Raw genomic sequence first — 27739 nt, 5'->3', positions numbered from 1 at the left:
ATCTTCACATTGGGAGAAGAGGCTGATCAATTCACCAAGAATCTATACTAACAGCCAACATTTCTTTAACACATTATGTATACAAAGAATTTAACATAAATTATCAAATCTGATCCTTGCAACAACTGGGTAGATAATAGTACAGGTATTATCACACCCATTTTACAGATGAGGAAACAGGTTCTGAAAGTTTGTGTCTTGAGGTTCCAAGAAATTCTAAGGCTTATATTAGCTTTCATGGCTATTGTACTGCATTGTTAATTCATATTGAGCTTGCAGTCCTCTAAAAACCCCCAGGTATCTATCAAATTGTTCTTTAGCCATGTTTCTCCCAAGTGTAAGATTTCCTGTTTATCCCTATTAAATTTTATCCTATTCAGTTTGACCCAATATTCTAAGTCTGTCCAGATCTTTTTAGAACCTGATTCTATCATCTAATATATTAGCTATCCTTGATAGCTTTGTGTCATATGCAAATTGAATAAGTGGGTCATCTATAATTTTAAATGTCACTGATGAAAGTCTTAAATAGCACAGACCCCCTGGGGCACTAAACTAGAGACTTCCTTACCTGTCTGAAATCATTCATCTAGTAACTAAGTGGCCTAGTTAGGATTTGTACCCAGATCTTTTGACTTCAGCTCTTTCTATCACAGCGTGCATGACATTTGATAAAATTTGTTATATTGCTCTCTTTTTATATGCATGTCTTATTTTCCCCATTCGACTATTAACTTTTAGTGTGTGGGGCTGTATATGATTTTGGTTTTTGTATCCTTCATATTGCTCAGCACAGACCTCAATTCAATTCTGGGACTTGGTACAACATGCCTTTCTCTTCCCCACCTTCTGCCCCTCCCCCCCATACACTTTTCCTTCCTAAGAAGAATAGACAGAAGTGACTAAAGTGCTATACTCCTGGCCCTGCTTAATGGCTAACAATCTTCTACCACCTGTGTAATAGATACAGCAGTAGATTTGGAGTCAAGAAGACCAGGGAAATGTCTCCTCAGACACTTGGTAGTTGAGTAACTCAGTAACAAATTACTTAACCTCTTTGGGCCTCATTTCCCTCATCTGTAAAATGAAGGGCTTGTATTCAATAACCTCTAAGGTCTCTTAGAGCTCTAAATCTGTGATAGTTTGCCAGTCATTAGCCACATAAGAGCCAACTTTTCCCAACTCCCTCCTTTTTTCTCATCTCCATTTTCCTCAACCCTACCCCATCCATTTCCCACTCCAACCCTGCCCCATACCTTCCACTATGCCCTCTGGAATTCCAGTTCTATAATGAACAAGTTTTGCTTCCATTCTGGACGTTTTTCTCTCGCATTCCTTCCATCTACTAACCTTCAGTGAGATCTGACTTCCCCTTCCCCCAAATCCCTCCACTCTAACAACACTTCTGTGTCTATCTTCTCACGAGATTAATTATCACCTCAATGCTGATGTTTCATAGATCTGTATATCCAGCCCCAATCTCTTCCCTGAGCTTTAGATCTATGCTATTGGACATTTCAAGCTAGATGCTTCAGAGGTATTTCAAACTCACCGTGTCCAAATAGAACTCATGATCTTTCCCTCCAAACCCACTTCTCTTCCAAATTGCCCCTTCTGTTGAAGGCACCACCATTCAGGATCACAATTTCAGAGTTATCCTGAACACCCTACTCTCCTTGTCCCCACATATCAAATAAGTCACCAAATCTTGTTTATAGTTCCATGACATCTCTTGCCAACACCATAGCTCAGGACCTTTTGCTTCTTACCTAGATTATCACAATAACCTCCTAATGGGTGTCCCTGATTCAAGACTTTCCCCATCCATCCATTATCCACACTGCCACCAAATTTAATATCTCAGTTTCCCATTCAATAGACTGTAGCAGCTCACTGTCACATCTAGGGTAAACAACAACAACAAACTCCACTATTTAGCTTTTAGAGGTACCTCGGTTGCCCAGTGGATAGAGTGCTGGGCCTGGAGTCAGGAAGACTCATCTTCTGAGTTCAAATCTGGCCTCAGACACTTACTAGCTCTGGCCTAGTAAGACTCTGGGCAAGTCACTTGACCCTGTTTGCCTCAGTTTCCTCATCTGTAAAATGAGGTGGAGAAGGAAACGTCAAACCACTCCAGTATCTTTGCCAAGAAGACCCCAAATGGGGTCACAAAGAGTCAGACACAACTGAGGAACAGCAACATTTAGCTTTTAAAGCCTTTTTAAAGCCCTTCACAGCCTATCTTTTCAGCCTTCTTGCACATCACTCCCTATCTTGCCCTCTTTGATCCAACCCAGTTGTCATTCTCTCTGTTCTTTGCATGCCACACTCTATCCCCTACCTGGTACCTTTGCACTGTCAGGCTCTTCTGCTTCATAGCCCCTTTTCTCCTTCAAGATAGAGCTCAGAAACCATCTTCCATGGACATATGCATTGATACTCCCTGCTACGCACTAACGTCCTGGTACCCTGACTTACTCCTCTACCCTGCCATAAGATGCAAAGACGTGGTCATTCTCCTGATCTTGTCATCACCCACCCATCATCCACATCCATGCTAATGGGCTCTGGAATTCCTTTATCTGATAATTATCTGTTGTCTTAACACCTCTCGTATTGATCTTCCCAGCCTCTCTCCCTTCTATCACAGCACGTTGCTTAGGCCACTTCTATGTATTTGTCATATTACAACTTGTATTTTATCTTTTGTGTTTTGTCCTCCTGGACAGTTCATCAGCTCCTTCGAGACAGGGTCTAGGTCTTGTTTCATTGGCGTATCCCCAGCACCCATCGCAGTGCTCTGAATAGAATATATGTTTAATAAATAAATGTTTATCGAACGGAATTGAAAGCTTCACAGAGGTGATAAAAACATCTGATCAATAAGCTTGAAGCATGCTTATTTATATTTTTTTCAGTCAGGATATCTCTTATGTGATCAGCTCACGACTTTCAGTGTGTGTGTAGGTTCTTACCCATTTGTGAAAATCGCTTCTTTGTAAGCATTTGGAAAGGGTTCAGATCCTGGTACCCTCTGTTTTGTGGGTGAAACGCTGGCAGAGAGCTTATAGTGAACCTTCCAGGGTAATATGTCCTAAATCATTGCCTAAATTTTAGATTTGCCTGTTTAGCATGATAGAATGTCAGAGATGGAAGAGACTTTAGGGAAACTCAGTGGGCATTCAGGCTGCTGGACCCCCCCTTCCTTCCTTCCTTCCACTCACCTGAGGACCCCAGTGATTCAGTTGTCCTTTGTGCCTTCTTCTCTGTTTTCGACATTGGGAGAGAATAAGATTTGCCTTTGCCTGCCTCAGGGTCTTTGTGAGGAATAGTTTTAGAATTGTTCAGCTGGAGAGCTCAATGATTGAGATGAAGAAATTTATCTTATTGCCATGACATTTCTTTTACGGTTGTGAGGAATGATCACCACCACCACATACACCCACACCCCTTCATACACACACACACACACACACACACACACACACACACACACACACACACATACAAAATCACGTTTGCATGCATATCAAGAAAAATTAACCAGTGTTTATCCTTCCTGCAAAGAAAAGATTGTTTTGAAGCATAAAATCTCAGAGCAGAAAGGAAGCTCAGGAGTATTGTAGTGCAGTCTGAAGCAAGAATCCCCTTTAAAACATCCTCAACAAGTGGTCTTCCCTTCTCCCCTTAAACACCTTTAGTGACACAAAACTCACTAATGCACAAAACGTCCCATTCCATTGTTTTTATTATTATTGTTGTTATTTATTGTCTGGGTCTTACTGTTAGGAAGTTTGATCTTACAGTGAGCTAAAATCATGATCTGAAATGTTCGTTCTAAACCACCAATAGGAACCCAGATCTTAGATATAGAAGGGACCTCAGGAGCCACGTGATCCAGCCCCTGCATTTTACAGCTGGGTAAACTGAGACTCAGAGAAGTTGTGACTTGCTTAAGGTCACCCAAGTAATGAGTGGCAAGAGGCAAGATTTAGACGTAGGTCTTCTCTCCCCAGAGCCAATGCTCTTTCCAGTGGACTTAGCACAGCTTCTTGGCTGCCAGACCACTGATGACATCTGCCTCGTCTGGGCCTTAAAGACTTCCTGCTTTATGGACCTAAAACCCAATAAATATCATACCGTGCATATACCATGCATATAGATTCAGGCTTATTGGAAGTGGTAATGAAAGGGGCCCTACTAGATCATCATCTATTGAATGAAAGAATAGCTGCTCCAGCCACGCACCTACCACTCAAGGAAGACTGAAGTGCTCATGAAGGCATTTTCTGCCCTGTGTCTGCAAATGAGACTCAGATGGACTAGAATGACTCTGAGGCTATTATGTTGGAGCAGGGGGGAAGTAAGAGAGAACATCTCAGTACAATGAACAGCAGTGAGGAGGTTTTGCAGTATGGCTTATCCTACTCTACAGTTCGCTTTCTCCTGGCATCGATCCAGTTCTCAGCATGCGTATAAAAAGCTTGGGATGATTCTATTCCTGAGGTGATGACAGTTCCTTCTAGGAGAAGGAGCCTGGCTGAGTTTCATAAACTAAAGCCAGAAAAGGCAGAGTGTCTTTTCAGTGGAAGAAGGAGAATCAGACTTGAAGTGAGGACCTAGGTTTGAATCCTGGCTCTCCCATTTAAGCTGTGTGACCTTAGACAAGTCACATATTCTCTCTGAGCCTCCTTTTCCTCAACTGTATTTTTTCTGTTTCCCTCTCTGGGTTTTTGTGAGAAGTCAAATGAGATAATCCATGTAAGTTTCTTTGTAAACCCTAATAAAAGATAAGCCCTATAAGCCCTTTGTAAGTCCTATATAATCAGCAGCCATTTTTAATGAAAATTTAAGGGAAGATACCAGAAGGGATTGTAAAGGACTGGCCTCAGCAGGCAGTGGTGCCCACCTGGTACTGTAGTTTTCCTGGGCTGCTCTCACACAGAGGCACAGAAGAGAGGACCTGGCCTAAGGATGGTACTGTAGATTCTGTGCCCCAATTTCAGATGGAGCTGGAAAATCTTTGGTAAAATCTGATGGATAGGTATGTCTCCTCAGGTGGCATGGATGCCCACCAGCTGCTCTCAGGCTAGGATATTGTTATTGGAGTGGAAAGTGCCAGTTGTGGATTTCTTGATCTCCCTTACCCATGTCCTCCCCATTTCCATCTAAGAGATTCAGAAATTACCTATCTTGGATTGTAGTGGCTGTTCATGTTGTATTTAGTTTGCTCAGGTCAGCTGTGGCGTCTTTAATGTGGAACTCCATGTTTCTCTGCCACTTGGAGGACCAGTTGTGGTTTTGTATATAATTAGCACATTGAGCTTACTGCCCCAACTTTTCTGAGCTTAATGACACTGAATTCATAGGGCAGGACTGGCTTCTGCCTGTACAAACCTTGCCAATGTGCTGCCTGGCATCCAGAGTAGAGAGGTGCCAGATGTAAAGCCCATAGCTGGAATGAGGACATGCTTGGCTCCATCTGCCATATGCTTAGAGATTGGCTTATATCCTGTGAGCAGGCCTGCCCAGCTGGCTTTTGGAACCTGGAAGAAGAGGCACACAGAACATTATAGGAGGGCAGGAAAGTGAGTTGGGAAAGAAGAGAGTGGGTGGAAGGAGATTAGCTGTTGAGAAGGAGCCTCTTGGCTCTGGGATGGCTGTAGTTAAGTTGCCAGGCCAAAAGAGCAGGTGGAAAGATTAAGGTGGAGGATGGGCTGCTGTGGGAAGACACAGAGTATTAGGGAGCCAAGATCATGAACCCACCAGGATGTTCCTACTGTGGGCTTGACAGATGGTGGCTTTGCTGTTCACTGCAGCCCTCTTAAAAGCAGAGCCAAACACAGAGTTGAGAGCCAGGTAGCAATTATCTTTTCCCAACATCTTTTCCTATCACTTGAGGGTTAAGGAAGGAAACAGAGGGGCCAATGAGTCACTTGTCAGATGTGACCCCTGAGTCAGTACTGTTGCCTATTCCTATCAAGGCTTGTTTCTTAGCTACTCTTACAACTTATAGCATTTGTCCGAAATACAATTTAGGAATCTGGCCCTGAAGATGAGTGTGGAGGGCAGAAGAGAGAGAAGGGGATGGTAGCCAAGTTAGGAGTAAATCCTTGGAACATGAAACCAAGAATCAACAAGTATTTATTGAGCTTGTACTACGTGCCAGGTACTCTACTCAATTAGGTGCTGGGTCTACAAAGACAAAAATCAAACAGCCCCTGACCTCAAAGAGCATATATCTCATTGGAAATAGGATGGGGAAGCAAAAGTACACAGAAAACTGTATCAAAATATATTCGTGTAGCAGGGTGTTGGATTGGAGCACTTCCCCTGGAGCTGGATATGCATGCTTTGGCTCCATGAAGAGGCGTTTGCATTCGTCCCCTTCCCTACAGACAGAATTCACACAAAATTATTTCTAGGAAAGAGAACAAATAACTGAGGACATCAGGCCTCATATAGGAAATTATCACCTAAACTGCAAGAGGAAACTAGAGGTCCCAAGAGGCAGAGCCAAGCAGGGACAGATTCCAGAGAGTGAGGATAACTGGGAAAGGCAAAAAAAAAAAAAAAAAGGAGATAGAAAGGTGTGTACTGGGAAAAGCAAATTGGTTGATTTAGCTGGCACAAAAAGTATGTGAGGGGTAGGGGTATTTAATGAGTGATTGATCAGGAAATCTAACCAGATATTCCATAACATTTTGAGACTGTAGTAGCAGTAGTAGTAGTAGTAGTAGTAGTAGTAGTAGTAGTAGTAGTAGTAGTAGTAGTAGTAGTAACAACATTTATATAGCTCCTTAAGGCTTGCAAAGTGTTTCATATCTATTATCTCACTTAATCCTCACAACAGCCCTATGATAAAGGTGCTATTATTATTATTAACCCCACTTTACAGAGGAGGAAACTGAGGCTGAGAAAGGTTAATTGACTTGCTCAGGGTCACACAACTAGCAAGTGTCTAAGGTAGATAGATCTTCTTGATTCTAGGTCCAATGTTCTCTCTGGTGTGCCATATTGCCTCTCAACTTAAAGAACTGTCTTTCTGCTCTTCACAGTCATCCTAACTCAAGGCCTGTTTTTTGACTTTCAGTTGGAACAGACTAAATAAAATAAGTAGGCTGGCCCTTGACCTTTGACTCTGATCTGCCGAGTGCTTGAAGTTACTGTTTTTCATTTTGTGATGGAGTTTGTTTCATCAGTGGCAGAGCAGCCTTAGGCATCAGAAAGATGAGGTCAGAATTTAGCAACTGGGGTATATAAGAACAACAGAGTCTGCAAGATGTTGAGTTCTACACTGTTCTTTTGAAAAAGACAATTTGTCTATTGGAAGCTCGAATCATTTCAGGTGTTTCAAAAGAAGGAGGTATAACATGGCAGCACTTCATTTATCTGGAGATCATTTATCTGGTAACCTCAATGTTCAGAACATTCAGAAAAAAGAATTCTGAATAGCTTAAAAAAAAAAAAAAGGTTACAGAGTCTAAGCTGTTGTACCCGGTTTCAGGGGCTTATTTTTAGAGGATATAGAAGTGATCAAGCAGTCTGTTCTTTCTGCAGCATTTATTAGCAAATACTTTCTAAAAGGATAATTATATTGTAGCTTTGTCAGAGCAATGAAAAAAAAATCATCATAAAACACATATCTTGGTAAAACTTTTTGAAGTTAGTTCATTCATTCAACAATCATTAATTTAGTGCCTACCATGTGCCCATATTATACTAAGCACTGGGCATACAGAAATAAAAGCAGTCCCTACCCTCAAGGAGCTTACATTCGGGGGGGGGTAAACGACTTGCACACAGATGAGTAAATACAAAAATATCCAAACTAAATACAAATATTGATGAAGGAGAGGCCCCTAAAAAGAAGGGCTTGTATAGGAGGTGGCACTTTGAGCTTAGCCCAGAAAAGAGCATCCGAGAGATGGAAGTGAAGGTGGAGAATATCCCAAGTGGGATGACTCCTAAGTTGTGAACCTGGGTGACCACGGTTCATAGTTCTTGACAGGGAAAGTCATGAGGAATGATTGGTATTTATGGCAAGATGAGTTTTATTTGGGGCGTGTTGAGTTTGAGACACCTGTGGGACATCAGGTGGAGGTGTACATCAGATTGTTGAACGTGTGGGACTGTGCTTGGGATGAAGGTTGACTCTATAGATTTGGGAGTGCTGTGCATAAAGAAGATAATTGAGCCATTGGGAGTTCAGTGGGATCAATGAGAGAGTGTATAGAGAAAGAAGAGAAGTGGACCCAGGCTGGAGCTTTGAGGAAGCTCAATGGGTTAGGAGGTGTTGACCTAAAGGAACCTGAGAAAGGACAGTCCATACGGATAGGAGAGAAGCAAAGCAAGAATAGTATGATAAAACCTAGGGAGGAGAGAGTGTCCAGAAGGGAGTCAACAGTATTACTGAAGAGAGATCTAAAAGGATGAAGAATGAGCAAAGAGCACTGGATTTAGTTAGTAACAAGGAGAGCTCTATTAACTTTGTAGAGAGCAATTGAGTAAAGAAGTTGGAAGCTGGACTACACGACTTATGACCTGAGAGGGGTATGAGAAAATGGGAGCAATAAGGATAAACGCCTTTTTTCTAGGAATTTCATCTATGCCCTCTATCTCTCAGTTTATAAGGAGGGACAAATGATATAATAGGTAACTAGGTGGTATAGTTGGTAGACTTAGAGTCAAGAAAACCTGAGTTTAGAATGCCATCTTACACACTTACTAGCTATGTGACCCTTGGCAAGTCTTTCCCAGCCTCAGTATCCTCATCTTCAAAATGAGGATAATAATAGCACCTAACTCACAAGGTTGTTATGAGTCTCAAATGAGATAGTGTATTTAATGCACATTACAAAGCTTAAAGCGCTACGTAGGTGAAAGTGGTTAGGAAGGTAATAAAGCACTGTACATTTGTATGGTGTGGATTCAGCTGTCACAAGTGCCTGCTGCTGAGAGGACTTCCCAGGACCAGCAATTCAAGAATCTCGTGTTGTGCGGCTTAGGGTGTTAGGGTGAAGCAAGGTAAACAAGCAGCCTTAGGTGGAACAAGAAATCTAAGTTTATTCAAGGGTCTTATCTATTATATCACATCTGGCTTGCCTCAAAAGCTTGCTCACTCTACCTACATTACAGTTGGTGTACAGACCCTTGAAGGCTGGGAAGAAATGTGAAGCATGGCTACATGTGTTCAAATCCTGCCTTAAAACTTATTGTTTATGTGACCATACCCAACAGGCCTAATCTCTGTGAGCCTCAGTTTTCTATCTATAAAGTGGGGATATTACTGCCTACAGTATTTGCCACACAGAGATGTTGTGGGGACCAAATGAGATATTGTACATAAGAGTACTTTGTGAACCTTAAAGCATGATATGAACGTCAGTTATCATTATTATCATTATTATTTCACAGCCTTATTTGATGACACGATGCAGAATTTAGGTGCCATTTACATGTATTTTTTTTTTTGCATTTGCTGACACAGAATCACCCCTTAGCTTAGATGTTGATTTTTGATCTACCTGCAAGCCATCAGAGGGCACAAGTCACTACCTCAGAACACTGCTGAGTCGAGGCCCTGTGGTCAAGTTCCCTAGTGGGGCACTGTGTACATCCTCTGCCCTGCTTGAGCTCTCTACTCTGGGGTGACCCTGACGGAAGGCTGGGGAGCACTAACAGAACCTTAGCTCGGAACACTGTGTCTCAGCAGTAGGGCCCATTAGAAGTGAAATGTTCTTCGTGGGGCATTTTATTTGCACACTCCAGTAGAGTGGACACTAAAAGGGTTTTCTAACGCTTCATGGGCTGCTAATTTCCTCAGTGACCCTTTTTGTTGGGACCTGACCCCAGCCAGAGGCTCTATGCGATGAATGCCAGCGCCTGACACAGAACCTGGGTGAGGGGTGACAATGAGGCCTCTATTGGCTTTAATCAGGCTCCAGTTGCATCTTAAGAACAGGGGGAATTTGTGTGGCTCTCAAAAGCCCTGGGTGGCGCAATAATGGAGGCCCCCGGGTCTCCCATGGAGGCCAAGGCAGCCCTCAGACAGCAGCTAAAGGATTCTTGAAGCAGGAGGGAGGTGGGAGGTGTCAGGCGGGCAAGCAGGCGGGGGCTCCTTTGTCAAAAGGGTCTCTTTAGAAAACCAGACCTGCTCTGAATGCCTCCCAAGCTCTATTGGGCAGCCCAATCGGGCCTGACAGATGGATATCACAGGCACACTGCTTATTCAGGGAGCTGGAGCCTCCCTGCCCCTGCCCCAGCCTGCCTATTCATCACCAGGCTAATTAGTTTTTGTCTGTGCTCTCTCTCCTCCCCTGCAGACTGTGATTCCTACTGCAAGGCCTCCAAAGGGAAGCTGAAGATTAACATGAAAAAGTATTGCAAGAAGGACTATGGTGAGTCACAGTGTTTCTCTCCTAGGGAAGAAAAAAAGTGCAATCCTACGGGGGGAGGGGACAAGGAAGGAAGGGAGAGGGAAGGAGGGAGGGAGAGAGATAGAAAGGGAGAGGGGCAGGGAGGGAGAGAGGGGGGAGGCAGAAAGGGAGGGAGAGAGAGAGAGAGAAGAGAGAGAGAGAGAGAGAGAGAGAGAGAGAGAGAGAGAGAGAGAGAGAGAGAGAAAGTGTTAGTAAGAAAGAGTGTGTGCGTGGGTTCCTGCGTGTGTACATGTAAAGGTCTGTATGCCCATGGTAGGAACAGACACATTCACTTGGTGGGCATTAGGTGCTGATGGGGCACCCCAGAATTTCTGTGCAGCTCTTTTGAGATTGCGGAATTTCTTTCTCCAGACACTAGGGAAGGACTTGAAGGGGCCTGATCCTACAAGGTCCCCTTTCCCTCAGGTGGGTCACAGGTATGCGGAGCAATCTGGACCATAGGGCTGAGACTCTCCCCAACATACCACCTGGCCTTTGAGTACTTCCCCCTGAATTTAGGCTGTATGGTATTCATGTGTTTAGAGGTTTCCCCAGAACTTCCTCCTTCTGGTGGTCCAAACCACTGACCAGTGCGGAGTAGTAGAAAGAGTTCTGGACCTGAAGCCGTAGTCCAATTCCCGTTCTGTTTCTATTGTAACTTGTTGTTTTATCTCAGAAAAATCACTTTATTTCTGTGGGCATCTGTTTTCACGTCTGTAAAATGAGGAAGTTAGACTAGATGAGTCCCTGAGGTAGGTCTCTTCTAGCTTGACACTATATAATTACTATGTAATTATAATTATAATTGACACTATATAATTCTATGATCCTGGGGCAGCTAGGTGGAGTAGTGGATAGAGCACCGGCCCTGAAGTCAGGAGGATCTGAGTTCAAATCCAGCCTCAGACCAAACACTTGACACTAGCTGTGTGACCCTGGGCAAGTCACTTAACCCCAATTGCCCCAAGAAAGAAAAAATTTTTTTTAAATTCTGTGATCCTGACACAATCCCTGTAGAGAAAAGACCTGATGCTTGGGGGGAGGGGGGGAAGAATTTTAGATTTGGCACCCAAAGACCTAGTTTGTTTCCCAGCTAACCTAGGGCAAGTCACTAAGCCTCTCTAGGCCTCAGTTTCTTCATTTGTAAAGCAAGGGGGCTGGGCTGGATGGCCTTTGAGCCCTCTTCCACATGTAGGATCCAGTGATACTGAAGGATTGAGGTACTCTCTGAGGTCCCCTCCTACAGTGACATTCTGTGATCGCATGAATCTCCTATTCTGCAGAGGTTGATACAGAGGATAAGTAAAGGTTCATAGATCATGGATTTAAGATCAGAAGGAAACTTGGAGGTCATCTACTCCAGCCCTTTCATTTTCAAGAAGAGGAAACAGAGTGGCCACTGTCTGTGGCCACACTAAGTGTCAGGGGCAAGATCCCAAGCCAGATCTTCCTGGCTCCAAGTCAGGCATTGTACCCACTCGATCAAGATGCTTCTTGCTCAGGCCACTAATTCCATTCCTTATCATTTAGAAGAATCCTAAAACACTTCAAGTGCAAGATGGACTGAGGTAGACTGACGTGTCTTCTGAGATACTGAAGATAAGCATGACCACAGCTAGGGCCCTCCCCTGCTTTCCTTTGCTTCTGTTCTCCTTTAATTATTGGAAGCCCAATACTGCCCAGCACTGTACTGGGAAACGAGGTAGAAGAGAGAGAATGGAAAACAAGTCCGCTTCGCTTTCAGGAGCCCTTAATTTTAGCTAGAAGAATAAAATATATAAATATATCTATGTGTGTGTGTGTGTGTGTGTATACATGTATGTATATGTGTGCATATGTATGTGTATACAAATACACACATACACACACATGCACGCACACACACACCAAACTGTGGAGAAAGCCTGGGCCTAGAATCAGGAAGACTTGAATTCAAATATGGCCTCAGAAACTTATTAGTGCTGGACAGGTCACCTAATGTCTATTTGCTTCAGTGTCCTTATCTGTAAAATGGGGATAATAATAACACCTACCTCCCAGGGTTGTTATGAGGAGCATATGAAATAGTAATTATAAAGCATTTAGCACGGTGTGATTGTATGCATTTAGTTAGTGCTAAGGGCAGATACCCCAAGAGAGTGACTAGAGTGAGGGGGCCTATTTAGCAAATCTTACTGGGGGACAGGGACCATGAAAGAACTGATGAACATTGACTGAGAAAGAGGAACAGGGAAAGCATTTAGAATTATGCCGAGAAAAGCCATAGAATATTAGCACTTGAATAGATCTATGAGGTCATCTAGTCTATACATTTTATACGGAAGGAAGCTGATACACAGAGAAGGGGAGAGACTTTCCCAGTGTCCCAGAATCAAGAGTGGCACCTCGGTCTCCTGATTCCTAGACTAGTGCTGCCCCTTATTGTACCATGTGTGTGTGATGACTGTCAGATAGTCACCCCTACCAGAATCAAGGATTCAGTGCTAGAAAGTATAGTAAGGAGAATTTAAATTCAGTCCAAAAAGTCAAGATTAACGCTGTCTCATGATTAGACTGGCCTCTTGCAGCATGAAACCCAGGACCCAATTCCTCATAGGACCTTTTATATTTGTCTTCCCCCAAGACTCAGACACAAGAAAAAGTGGAGGCTTCTCTGGCTGGCAGATCAAGCCAGCTGTGTCTCTAGGCTTCAGACTAACTTAGAAGCCTGAGTTCTAGATTCCTAGAAAAGATAGTACCCTCCCCTTCTAAGCCTCAAACTTTACAAAGTATGCACCTCGGTGCTCGCTGTTCTGGTTATCTTCCTTTCATCTTTCCACCTCTGGTATAAGGAATCCCATTTTACCCCTGCTAGAAGTTGTGACCATAATCCCGATCAGCCTGTGCAGGATAGAGCCAAAAGCTCAGTCCAAGGCCAAGAAGGCAAAAGGAAGGCATATATGAGTTGGGAAAAGGAGAGAGAAAGGAAGCAAAGGAAAAAGGAGGCTAAAGGAGAGGGAGAAAGAAGAGAGACAGTGCGGGATGGCAAGAAAATAGAGGGGGGGGGAGGGAGAAAGAGAGACAGGGAAAGAAAGAGAAGGAGAAAAGGAGACCTGTCAGCACCCAGGCCAGGTGGCCTAATTGTTCAGCATCCCTCGTCCACACACACACACACCCCCACCAAGATTTTCAGCAGCCCCTCACCCCACCCCAGCTGGGACCCAGATGTCTGGCAGCCCTACCGTGTAACCCAGGGCCTCTGTTTTGCTGTTGACCCAGACCCCAGATCCTGACTGAGTCAGCTGCTTAAAGCACAAGATTTTTATTTGAAAAAAGGACTCAGAACCATGAAATAAATGACAGTGCCCAAAGGAACCCACAGGAATTCAGGAAACTAAAACAACTTTAAAAATCTTACCCAGGTTTTATTCTTTTGTGGGTTTGTTTTTGTTTTGTTTTTTATATTTAAGCAGAGTGGGATACAACTAAAGCAAACAGACCAAATCTTCTCATCCAGCAGCCCAGACCAGTCTCCTAAACAACAGAGATAAAGCCAATTGACAGCTTTTGAATGTCAGTTCCAAAGTTGTAGCCATAGGCATGTAAGTTCAAGTTATCTCCAAGTTCAAATAAATTCCGAAAAGCTCAGGCTCATTTCTTCACACAGACAGTGCAAAACCTTCAGACTTCCATGGGAAAAATAAACCTTTATTTCAAAACAAACTTTGAAGTTGTTTAAAGAAAGAAGAAGAGCTATTTGCTGAGCCCATGCTGAAACAGTGGGAAAAGGCTGCAAGGTTATTCTGAAATACTCTTCTGGAGAGCTTCTTGGCATCTGCAGAGATTGTGAGAAGACCTTCTCCCGCTCTTTCCTTCCCCTCCTCCTCTCCAGCCCCTGCCATCCCACTGCCTTAGGAATAAATAAGAAAATAATCAGGTCTGAAGTTGCCCTAGCTAATTCTTCTGTGTTACTGGTCTGGTCTAGTCTTTTGGAACTCGGGGGAAGGGCTTCAAATGTGTAGTTGCTGTGAATTCCCCAGTTACTTCTGGGTAACAGTTTGCAGTTATGTAAGGTGGACATCATCTTGAGCACAAGAACCATAATGGATACTTGGCATTATACCACTTCGGGGGAAAAGTGGTGGTATTGACCCTAAAAAGTCAGTTTATGCAGAAGCAAATTTTTGTTGTTTGTTTTTGGAAACAATTGGAGTTCAGTGATTTGCCTAGGGTCACACAGCTAGTAAGAGTCTGAGACTGTATTTGAACTCAGGTCTCCTGACTCCAGGGCCAGTGCTCTATCTACTGTACCACCTAGCTACTCCTACAGAAGCAATTTATACAGGTCAGCTAACTCATTCATTCTTCTGATTCCTCCATCATTCCTGACTTCTTCATCATCTAGTCCAGTGGTTCCCAACATTTTTGTTCCTTTGAACCTCTTTCAGCAAAAAAAAAAAAAATGTGGTCAAAACTCCAGAGCAATTTAACATACTACTCAGTATTCTTTTAGATTTATTCATTACATGCTTCCAGTAGTTACAATGATACATTTTGCCCCCAAAAGTTCCAAATTAAAATTTACATTATATAATTATAATTATCAAATATAAAATTTTATTCTATCTATAATTATGAAAACTTTAAATGTAGAATTATAAAACTAATTATAAAATAATTACAAATATTTTATGTGGAACATTCTGTAATGATTAAAAGAAATATTTTAGCAAGACCTCATATGTTTACTATTATCTGCAATACTTCAAATTACATTTATATAGTTTACAAATTTCATTGAGCATATATGTATATATACATATATATATATAAACATTTTAATGAAATAAGTTAGATCTTGGAAGAGAATTAACATAATACAATAATCAAAATACTTTCATTGTTGGACTTTTATTTGACTTTTTAAAATTTGGGCCTTTTTTTATTTGGACAAAGTTTTGCAATGTGTTGTTCAATACCATACTCTTAAATCTGGTTCTGCATCGTTTATTCTGTATTTTGATTCAAAGCAAGAATAAAGTGAAAATACTTGCTCACACAAATGTGATGGAAAACAATAGAAGAATCTTACAAGCTGTCTTTCTCTGAGAGATGGAAATTAATTTTTAAAAATTTTAACCACCCAACCAATCAATGGAAATGAATAGCTACTTATGACATAAAATATTTACTTTTCTATTGGCTAATGACAAGTCCTATATTAAGTGATGAACATACTTAAGTTTCAGTTGCATGGTTTGCAACTGAATATTCATTTTTAACAATAAAAATATTCATTTTCAAATAATATCTACATATAAACTAATCTTTGTAAAGGAAGAATCTCTCTAGATGTTACTTTCTTCTCTTCTAGTACCAGCTCACTGGCTATATTCTAACAGAATATGAATATAAATAATATGAGTAACCAACTGACCGATGTTCCCAGCTAGTCCATTTGAAAAGCCACGAAAGGGAAGGATATCTGCCAAACAGTAACATAAATGGAAGATAATTTAAAATCAGGAAACGGCCTTAATAGTGCATTAAGAGGCAATGTTAAGTTTGTTTCTGCAGAATGTTTGTGAGTGAGAGTCCATGATGGTTTCAGGATGGCTTGCAATGTGTATTCCCAGCAATCCTAGTTTTCAAATGGCCTGACATTTGCACTGTAAGAACAGAAATGTCATTAACATCTTGACCATATGATTACACAGCTGATAAAGTATGATTTCAAGGAGACAGAGAGAAATGGGTGAGCCACTCTGATGCAATATACAGAGTGAAAATTAGGGTATGCACATGTATCTGACGGTCGGTTGTGAATCATTTTGCAAACCTCAAGGCAGTTTGGAAACAATTTGATGACAAGCTGAGAAACTGCAAGAACACATTTTGTTAAGTCAAAATAGTGACAATCATTGCAGAAACAAACTTATAATGCTTCAAATATACAAATGCTCATCACAAAAGAAAAATACATTTGTCACCTAATTGGACAATTATCTGCTGCTTAAAGTCCATTAAAGAATTTTAAATGTGGGGGCAGCTAGGTGGTACACTGGATAGAGCACCGGCCCTGGAGTCAGGAGGACCTGAATTCAAATCTGGCCTCAGACACTTGACACTTACTAGCTGTGTGACTCTGGGCAAGTCACTTAACCCTATTGCCTAACCAAAAAAAAAAAACCCACTTTAAAAAAAAAAAAGAATTTTAAATGTGAACCTGTTAAGCTATTTTCACGAAACCCCAAGGGACAATGCAAATTTTCAATAAGCTTACTTAATTTCCTCCCTCATCCCATTTGTAACAACCTTTGACTTCTAATCCATTTATTACATAATACTGGGTATCTCTCACTCTCTCATATCTGGGCCATTGTACTATCTTGAATATCTAGAATGTTCTTCCCCCCTCACTTCTGCCTCTTGGAATCCTTGGTTTTGCATTTCCTTCAAGACTCATCTCAAGTACCTCATTCTGCAGGAAGGCCCTCCCAACTGCCAATGCCACCCTCACCAAAGTCACCTTGTATCTGCTCTGTGTGTGTGTGTGTGTGTGTGTGTGTGTGTGTGTGTGTGTGTGTGATATACACATATATACATACTGGAGTGATTTTGGCCCATATACTTTGGGGCACCCTGTATGGTGAACATATTGACCCACCCTCTTCACTATGTACTGTCTCCTTTCCTCCATATCAGGACCCAACCCTCCTTATTTTCAGCCAATTTATTCTCTCCCACCTTGACTCCATGAGATTGATTGGATATCAAGCTCTGACAATGTCTAACCCACTTGACTAAAGGTTGGAGAAAGAGAAAACCTTTTGGACCCTGTTCTAATCTCTGTAGAAGTCTCTGTTTGGCCAAAACTCTGGATCAGCTTTTCACCTGAGGATGACCCATCCCAATGCTCTCTCTTCCTCTGCCCAAGCTGTCTCTGGTCATGATTATACGCTGAATGAACTTACTTGTTTGACCCACTTCCAGTCTCTGAAGTTTTTGCTGCTTTCTAAGTGGCTTGTGGGAATCCCTCCAGACATGTCCAACCTGGAGTAGGTAGTTCCCCTCCCTCTGACCTCATAGGCAGAGCCAGTAGGAGGTGGAGCACATACACACACAAAACACACATATGTGTATATATAATAATAATATGTTGTTTTTTCTGGTTCCTATGCTCTTTGCACATTTTTCTTGTTATCTAGTCACGTCCAACTCTTCCGTGCTGTCTATGGGGTTTTCTTGGCAGAGATACTGGAGTGGCTTGTCATTTCCTTCTCCAGTTCATTTTACAGATGAGGAAACTGAGGCAAACAGGGTGAATTGACTTGCCCAGGACCACACAGCTAGACTATATCTGAGGCCAGATTTGAACTCAGGAAGATGAATCTTCCTATTCCAGGCCCTGTACTCTATCCACTGCGCTACCCAGCTGCCCTCCTTGAACACAGGAATTATTTAATTCTTTGGTTTGTATCCCCACCCCCACACAGGTGCTTAATAAAGGCTTGCTTGATTGTATCAGGTTCCTGGCTCCCAAGACTTGAACTTCAAGCATTACTTGACCTTTCTGTCAAGTAATCAATCAAAAATTTATTTTAATGCTTGTTGTCAATAAGTCACAAGCATTCATTAAGGCTCACACACTGTGTTAAGCACTGAGGATGAAAAGAAAGGCAAAAACATGGTCCCTGCCCTCAAGAGGCTCACAGTCTCTGTATGTGTGCCTACGTGTGCTTTCATGCACTTATGTCCCAATCAGGGAGATAACATGCAAACAGCTCTGTGTATAAGAGAAATAAACAGTATAAATGGGAGGTGATCTCCAAAGGACAGCACTAGCAGGTGGTTGGGAGTGGGTGGGAGACCAGGAAAGATCTCTTTCAGCAGATGATTATTAAGCTGATGAACTCAAAGGAGGCCGAGGTGAGGAAGAAGAGCATTCCAGGCAGCCTGAAAGATGCAGTGTCCTGTGTGAGGAATACCTGGCAGGCCAGTGTGGGCCAGCTGGATATCAGAGAGGAGGTGAGCAAAGAAAGTATAAGAGCCCAGGAGTGGTAGGAATGTGTCTGTGAAGGGCCTTAAACACCAAAAAGAGGATTTAATCCTTGATCCTGCAGCTAATAAGGATCCACTGAAGCAGGGTCCAAGAATCAGAGAGGAACTATGCAGGAAAGAGCGAATTTGAAAAATGTCCCCTCTACCTCCATAGAATTTACCACTCATCTGAGGACAATAGGCATAAACATTAGAGAGATTAAATAATAGTTTCAGCTATCGTATGTTATGGTTCAGTCATTTTAGTCACTCATTGTGACCCCATTTGAAGTTTTCTTGGCAAAGATAGTGGAGTGGGGACAGCCAGGTGGCGCAGTGGATAAAGCACCAGCCCTGAAATCAGGAGGACCTGAGTTCAAATCCAGCTTCAGACCAAACATTGACATTTACTAGCTGTGTGACCCTGGGCAAGTCACTTGACTGTAATTGCCTAAAAAAAAAAAAAAAAAGGTAGTAGAGTGGTTTGCCATTTCCTTCTCTAGCTCATTTTGCAGATGAGGAATGGGGGCAAACAAGGTTAAGTGACTTGCCCAGGGTCACACAGCTAGTAAGTGACTGAGTGACTGAAGCTATATTTGAACTCAGGACAATGAGTCTTCCTGACTTCAGGCCTGGCACTCCTCTGTGGCACCTCATTGCCCCATCTACCATGTAACACGTTATAAATTAAGACAGACAACACCAATTGCTGTTGGAGTTCAAAGAAGTGGGGACAAATCACCATCTCAGAGTTCATGATAGAGAAACATGTTAGACATTGTCTGAAGTGCATCCCAGATTTTGGGAAAGTGGATTTAACATTTCTCAGTGGAAGAATATGTGAGACCCCATGTCTGAAGATTCTGCAGGATAATTTGGCCCAAGATGGATGGGATGCTCTCAAGAACAAAATTCTAACCATACAGACAGAAATAATTCCAATGAGAGGAAAAGATAGTATTTATAGGATCATAGATTCAGAGCCCAACCCTCTCTTTGATGCCTGAAAAAACTGAGACCCAGAAAAGTACCCAGGGGTCACACAGTAGCAGAGCCAGGATTTGAACTTAGGTCCCCAACTCAAAATTCAGCTCTCTTTCCACTGTTTCCATGTAGCATTTAATGAGACATATGTACATTCACATCCAAGAACAAAGTAGGAAAGAAATGTAGGTAGTAGAGGATGAAAACAAGAGAACGCCATAATCCTGTAGCTATCAGGAATACTGATGCACAGACTAGCTGAAATTTGTGGTTAATCAAAGGGACAAAAAGAGTTTTGTTTTGTTTTTTAGGCTGAGGGCCGTAGGATTATTAGAGAAAGGATAGCACTACTAGTGAGGTCAGTGTGAGAATTGAAAAAGGGGAGAGGACAGAACTACTCAATTCCTATTATACTTGGATTTTCTCAATCAAGGAAAATTATCTTTGGACAGGAAAGTATAGAACAAGAATGTGAACTGAAACACAAGAGAAGTGAGGGAATAGTAAGGAATTTCTTAGCTGTCCTTAATGAATTTTGGCTACCAAGCCCAAATGAATTAAATCCCAAAATTATAAACGTTATTTGAAAGCTGCTCTCTGCGATCTTTGAAAAATCATAGGGAATGACAGGATTATTCAGGACCAGAGAAGAACAAATATCTTTATTTTCAAAAAGAGGAATTGCAATGGAAGCTGAGAGACAAGAGACTTTTACTGAGAGGGAGGTCCTCAAATTCAACAAGTAGAAAACAAAATTGATCATCTTCCCTCCCATCCAAACATAGCCTTTATCTAAACTTCCCTCCTTCCAATCACTTGGAAGTGATTGGATTTCCTTCACTCAGTGATATCCTTGACTGCTTGCTTCACCTATCCCACATATCCAACCAACTGCCAAATTGTGGTATTTCTATTGCCATAACATTTCTTATATCTGTCTCTTCTCCACTCACATAGCCCACATTGCGTGACTCATCATTTCTCTCCTTGATGGTTATAATAGATATGCCTCCTAATAGACGTGCCTACCTGAAATGTCTCCCTAATCCAGGCCATTATTCATCCACACAGCTGCCAAAATGATTTTCCTAAATTGGAGATCTGACCATGTCACCCTTAACTCCCTCAAAAAACTCCAGTAACTCCTTGTTACCTTCTAGGAACACATATAAATTGCCAGTTTGTCTTTAAAGTCCACTGGCCACCACTGGCCCCAACATACTTTTCCAACCCTGATTACACATGACTCCCCTTTGCAATATGGTCCAGCCAAATTGATCTTCTTATCTGCCAACTCTGTGCCTTGGCTTTGGCAATATGCACCCTATCTAATAATAAGATGAAATTTTAAAAAATGTAGAGTTCTATACCTGGGTTTCACAAATCAACCATATAAACATTGGAAGGAGAAGATATGGCGGAAAAATTGTTTATGTGAAACAGAACTGAGAGTTTTAATGGACTGCGAGTTCAGTGTGAGTCACCAGTGTGCCATGACAACCAAAAAAGCTGATGTAATATTAGTCCATATTGACAGGATCATAGTATTCAGACCAAGAAAGGTGATAACCTTAATGTGCCCTGTGCTGGGCACAGAGCATGGGAAGGAAGATAGCTGTGTTTTGGACTTGTTGAATTTGAAGCCCCCTGCCACCCACCCAAAAAAAAAATATCTTTTATCTCCCATTTCTATTGCAATTTCCCCTTTTGAAAACATCTGGAGTATCATCTTCTGTTCTAAATACCACATTTTAGAAAGACATTGACAAACTGGAGCACATCCAGAGAAATGTAACCAAGATAGTGAGGGGACTTAACATCTCATGATCATTTGAAGGAAGTAAGCATATTTAAAATGGAGCACAAAAGATTTCAGGGGAGAGATAAGGAGGAGACTTGGAAACTATATTCAAGGATTAAGTGGTATACTGGAAGAAGTACTGCACTTAGAGCCAGACTGCCTGACTTCAAATCCTGGCCCTGAAATATTACCTGTGGCACCTGGGCCTCCGTCTCCTTAGCTGTCCAGTGAAGGGACTGGATTAGATGGTTTCCAAGAATTCCTCTAGCTCTAAATCCTATGATCTTGATTATTTGAAAGTATGTCACAAACAATTGTTTTGCTTGGCCCTTTGGCAGGGGTGGGGGCACCCCACAGGGCAGAAATAGAAAGAAGGAGTGGAAATTACAAGTTCAGTATCAGAAATAACTTGGTATCAGTTGGAACAGAATAAATGACAGCCACTTCAGGGTACGGTGAGCATCGCATGAAATCATCATCAGATCCTTAGACATAGGTTAGATGGTCACTTGTCAGCAAGGCTGTAGAGAAGATTCATATCTCTAGGACTAAGGGCTGGAATGGATGATGCTCTAAGATGCTGCCTAACTCCTGAGATCTTAAAAGTGCTTCAGACTAGCCAAGCCACTTCACTACTCTCTGCCTCAGTTTCTCCAGTTGTATAATGGAGGTAATAGAAACGCCTACTTCACATGGTTATTATAAGAATCAAATGCAATAACATGTACAAAGCACTCTGCAAAGTGATTTATAAAGATAAATGCTAGCTATCATTATTATTATTATTTTAAAACCCTAAGTATAGGAGGAAACTTTACATTTGAAAGAACCATAAAGCTTATTAGAATTAGAAGCAGTCTTAGAAGGCAGAAATCTCAAAAATAAATTGTAAAGGTAGAAAGAACATCCTTTACTGGCACTATAGTTTAATGGGTGGCAGGAGCCTGTGGCTGGAGGTAGGGGACTGGGTTGTTATAGTCCTGGCCACCATGCCGTGGATTGTGGCCATGGACAAGTCATTTGGGGCCTCCTTGAACTTTAGTGTTTTTAATTTGACAAACATTGACTTAACCCAGGATATTTTCCTCATCTGTAAAATGATGAAGTTGGACTAGATGTTCTCCAGGGGCCTTTCCAACTCTTAAATAAGCATCATCATAATTATAGTTGACCTGTTTTTAGTTCATTTCCTAAGTGTTGGTATGGGGTTTTCACAGAATGAAGTAGGACTGTAAAACTTTCCTCGTGATTTTTCTCCCCATAGAACTCAGCTGCCCTCAGCATCAGGAGGATGACACTGGGGAAGGGCCTTCTTTTCAGAGACCCCTTGTAAACAGGCATTAGTTGAGGGCAGGGGGCATTTTAGAATGCGGACTAGGACAGAAGAAAAGCTTGTAGAGGCCCTAGAGTGGATAATCACAGTTCTCTGACTGACATCCCAGTGGGGAGCCAATTAGAAAACACATTTCCTCAATTTTATGGGGCCAGAGAAACTTGAATGTTCCAGAAGCTCCTAATTAGAATTACCAGCATTACTTCCCTGACCTAAATCAGGGGCTATGGTCCAGACTGCCCAGCTGAATAGAACCTTTCCATTGTGGAATTGAGCAAGGCCATATACATCCTTGGTTTTCAGAACTTTGTTGACTCACTATACTGGCACCTGGAAGTAATGTATAGGCCTGACATAGTATATCATACATGGTAGGCACTCCTTAATGTTTGCTAAGTTAAATTGAATCAGATATGCATCAGTGAGCCGGTTTAGGCTTCTTTCCTTCTCTAATTTTCAGAGAGCTAAAGTTTTACAGGGGTTTGAGCCCCAGAATTAATTTGCTCTCTGTCTCTGTTATACCCCAGTGTTTTGGGCCTTGTCGATGGGACAGTACAGGCTTTGTCAGCACTGAGTTCAGCCCTTTTGAGCCAAAGAAAGAGTTGGGGAGGAGAAGAAAGAGGGTGACACTATTGTGATCTTAGATTTGTGGGATGGGGAGGTTATCACTCTGCAAGAGGAGCTTTCACTTGCAGGGACAGCTGAATTTGCTGCCAAAGTGCTGTGCTAAGAAACTTGGAATCATATAGGATTTAAAGCTGGAAGAGTCATTATAAATCATACAGTGTATGTGGCAATAACACAGGTAGATGTGGAGCTGGTTGAATGACTCAACTAGAAAAGTAGTTTCATATCAACTTGGAAGAGAATTTATATCACAGCTCCCCAAGGGTCTGCACTTGGGAACGGTTTTATCAGTGGCTTCTATAAGGCTAAGAAGGCCTGCTTACAGATGACTCAAGACCAGGACTGATAGTTCTAGTACATTGGATGGTAGTAAGGGTCTAAGAAGATCTAAAAAGTTCAGAATGGCCTAATCTAAGAGGAAATTCAGCAGAGTTATATGTAAAGTCTTATACTTGAGTTAAAAAAAAATCAGGTTCACAAATATAAGATGGGGATGGGGAAAAGCATGACTAGGTGGCAGCTCATCTGAAAAAGATATAGGTATTATAATTGATTACAAATTTGCTATGTATCAACCATATAATATGGCCGTCAAAAAAGCTGATTGAGTCTTAACCTTCATTAAGAGAGGCCTGGTATTCAGGACTGAACATCTGACAGCCTTATATTGTGCTAGGCAATTCAATAAACATCTATTAAAAGGCTGATTTTAAGACAAAAAGGAAATCATTGATGCCAAGGCTATATCTGGATAAATAAATCCAAAACATACACAAAGCAATTTTGGTGAGGTCGGATGCCACTACCGTTTGGGGGGAGGATCATAAAAGTGGTACTTGCAGTGAATCCTGAAGCAAAGAAGATATGCTAAGAGGTGGAGATGAGGAAGGGAAGCATTTGAAGCATGTGAGACAGCTTGTGCAAAGACAGCAGGTAGAAAATATGGGAAACAATAAGTAGACCTTTTTGTCTGAAATGTAAAGTTCAGGAAGGAAAGTGATATAAAATCATTTTAGAAAGATAGATTGCAGCTAGATATTGAAGAGTTTTAAATGCCAAATGGAATTGTTTGCAGTTTTTCAAATGAGGAACTACTGAAATTTACTAAGCACAAGTGAAGTGTTAAGACCTGTGCTTTAGAAATATCATCATGTGAAGGATGGATTGGAGAAGAATGACAGGGAGACTAATGAGGAAGTTATTGCTATAGTCTAGATGAGGGACCAGACTGTTATGGCTGGATCACATGTTGAGTATTATGCTCACTTCCAGGCACTACGGTTTAGGGAGTACATTGATAAGCTGGAAAGCCTCCAGAGAAGGGATCCAGGATGGTGAAGGACTTTGAGATCATGCCATATGAGAAACAATCAAAGGAACTGGGGATATTTGTCCTGAACAAGAGAAGACAAGGGGTAGACATGATCACCTTCCTCAAGTATTTGAAGGGTTGTCACATGGAAAGAAAGATTAGGCTTGGAACCAGAATATCGAACTTACAGTAATGAGTGGAATCCATTTCAAAGAGAGAAACGTAGGTTTGATATAAGGGAAAAACTAATCCCCAGAGCTATCCAAAAGTGGAATTTGCTGCTTGTGGCAAGGGAGTTGATTCCCTTCACTGTAGGTCTTCTACCATAAAGGCTAAGATGATGTTGCTGTCTGAGTATGGAATGGACCTGATATTTTGTGAGATAAGGTTCAGTCTTTTTCTCCTCAATTTTAGTAACCCAGATGCTAAGATTTACCACAGTCATAGAGGATGTCCAGCACAGATTCCAAATTACCTGTTGATGGTGATGTACTTTAAAGCACTTATTTACTAATTGACATCAAACCCCAACGTACTGCACAGCCTCTTAAATGTAAACTTCCCTAGAAAAAAAGTTATCTATGCTCATTGCCTCCATTTCCACACATTCCAGTCACCCCTTACAATCTGGGTTACAACCTCATTATTTGACTGTACATAAAAAAAATTTCCCTCCTACCTATCTGACCATCATTCTTGGTCATAACTTATTCTGCCCTGCTACCAAGGTTATACCCAAGGGTTCTAGCCTAGGCCTACTTCTCTTCTCTCTACCTCAGCTCCCATGGGTTCACCTGTCATCTCCAAGTAAATGACTTCTAAATCTACACGTTTAATCCTTATCCCTCTCCTGAGTTCCAGTCCTACATCAATCAGTCAGTTAATCAGTGAACATTTTTAAAGCATTTACTATGTGCCAGGGATTATGCTAAGCCCTGGGGATACAAAGAAAAAGCCAATAATCCCAGGTCTCAAGGAGCTTATATTCTAATGGAGGAGATAGCACACATAAATCCAAATACATACACATACACACACACACACACAAAGTACATATATATATATATATATATATATATATATATATATATATATATACACACACACACACACACACACACACACTGTGTGTGTGTGTGTGTGTGTGTACAGAGTAGATAAAAGATAATCTTAAAGATAAATGAATCTTAAAGGTCCCCCTCCAGAAGCTGGAGGGGGACCAGGAAAGGCCTCCTGGATGAGGTACCTCTTGAGCTGAATCTTAGAGCCAGAGATGCTACAAGTCAGAGGTAGGCAGGGAGATCATTATATTCATGGAGACAGAAGATGGATTGTCATGGGGGGGGGGGGAGCAACAAAAAGTTAGTAGCACAGTCTATGGATCTTCGAGAGTGTGGAGGGGTTGTAAAGAACGTGAATGTGAGTAGAATGTATGAAGATTGGAAAGGGACCAGCTTGTGAAATGCTGTAAATGCCAAACAAAGGACTTTATATTTAATCTTGGAGATAATAGAAAGCCACTGAAGTTTACTGAGTAGGAGAATGCCGTTGGTAGGCCTACCCTTTGGCAGCTGCATGGAGGATGGATAAGAATAGAGGGAGACCTGAAACAAATGACCAATTAGAGGTTATTGTAAGTCATCTCAACTAGAGTACTGGTTAAGTGAGTGGAGAGATGAGGATGCATCATAGGGACAGAAATCTCAAGACTTGGCAACAGATTGGATATGTGTGGGGGGGGGGATGCTAAACAAGAGAAGTCAAGGTGACATTAATGTTAGAAACCTTAGAAGGACGGAGATGCCCTTAATGGTAATAGGGCAGTTCAGAAGAGGGGAAGATTTGGGGTGAAAAGACAAACACATTAAAGTATTTCTCAAACTATGTTCTGTGAAATAGTGTGTGATAAGAATGGGAATTCTTTGAGGATATTTTAATGTTAGTTCTATTTTCCCTTTAAAATGTGAAATACAGCATTAGCAAAGATACTACATTATAGCAGTATGAAAATAGGCTTAAGTTTTTCTCTTTTGTCACATAATTTCCTTGAACCTTTGACCTCTTTTTGTTTTAGCCAGGGACATTCCATATCTCCTTCCTCCATCATCTCACAAATTCTGGCCGTATGGGTTTTGGCAATATAGTTCAAACCTCAAAGAGTTCTATGAATGAATGAGCTTGGAAACTTAGATCATACCTAATATCCTTTCCAGCTCTAACAGTCTGAATCTTTCCTCATGGTGCCAGATCCACTAGGAAGATTGTAGGGGCTCAGGTCATTGCTGCCTCTCTTCCTTACCTCTAAAATCAAGACCTGTGCTCTACCAGAAAGAGCTCTGTTGCCCTCTAGGGGAGTCCAGCCCAGCTTGTAAATATAGTTAAGTCTCACCAATATTGATTATTTGTTTGGGGAGGGGGGAAGCCAATATGAATTAATGAAAAGTCTAAATTGTAGCTTTTTGCTCCTTTTAAAAATTGAAATGCAGGTTAATTACTTCAGTGTAGTGTACTGTAAAGTACATTGCATTTAGAGTTGGAAAATTTGAGTTCCAATCTTGGCTCTATCATTTAAATTCATTATCAAACAAAATAATGTATAGAAAGGTTTTTTTGCAAACCTTAAGCCATTATACAAATATGAGTTATTGGAGATGTTCATAAGCAGCAGGGAGGAGCCGGTAGGTAAGGGTAATCCTCTATTATAATTATTTATGTGACCTTGGATAGGTCAGTTAAATTTTAATTCCTGTTTCTAATTCCATTTCTTGCTCTAATTCTGAGGTCTTCAGTTTCCTCATTTTTTGAATGAAGTAGTTGAACTAGATGATTGCTAAAGTTCCTTCCAGCGCTAAATGCCATAATCTATTTCCTTAGTTAACTCCAACTCTGGCTAAAAATGTGTTGCCAAGTAGATTGCCTTTTGTGTTTGCTTTAACATAAATTTACAAATATAATGATTTGGAATTGGCACATTATTTGCACTCAAATTAGTATCACCAGAAATGCCTGAGAAGCTTTCTTAGGTAGGTTAACCATCACCCTGTCAATTTACCTAGAATATCAATTTGCCCAGCCCAGATTAGATTATCCTGATTTTTTTAGTCATTTCCAGATAACAGGAATGAAATTCTGCTAAAACAGTGATATCTAATATATTAAGATAAAAAAAATTAATCTGGAAATCAAGAGATCTGAATTTTAATCCCAACTTTATCACTAACTTGCCCTGTAACCTTAGTCCAAAT

General features: G+C 41.4%; 1 protein-coding gene across 1 annotated transcript in view; it reads left to right on the top strand.

Annotated features, from left to right (window-relative positions):
* The window catches only part of NTN1 (netrin 1), a 394170-nt gene that overhangs the window by 315097 nt on the left and 51334 nt on the right, over positions 1–27739 (top strand). Inside the window, 1 exon segment of the mRNA XM_020966510.2 lies at positions 10326–10400. Coding sequence (XP_020822169.1) covers positions 10326–10400 — 75 coding nt within the window.

Source organism: Phascolarctos cinereus, unplaced genomic scaffold (genome assembly GCF_003287225.1).
Source record: "Phascolarctos cinereus isolate Bilbo 61053 unplaced genomic scaffold, phaCin_HiC Scaffold_5;HRSCAF=322, whole genome shotgun sequence".
Lineage (NCBI taxonomy): Eukaryota > Metazoa > Chordata > Mammalia > Diprotodontia > Phascolarctidae > Phascolarctos > Phascolarctos cinereus.
The sequence above is the reverse complement of the archived record's forward strand: the minus strand, read 5'-3'. Positions and strand labels throughout refer to the sequence as shown.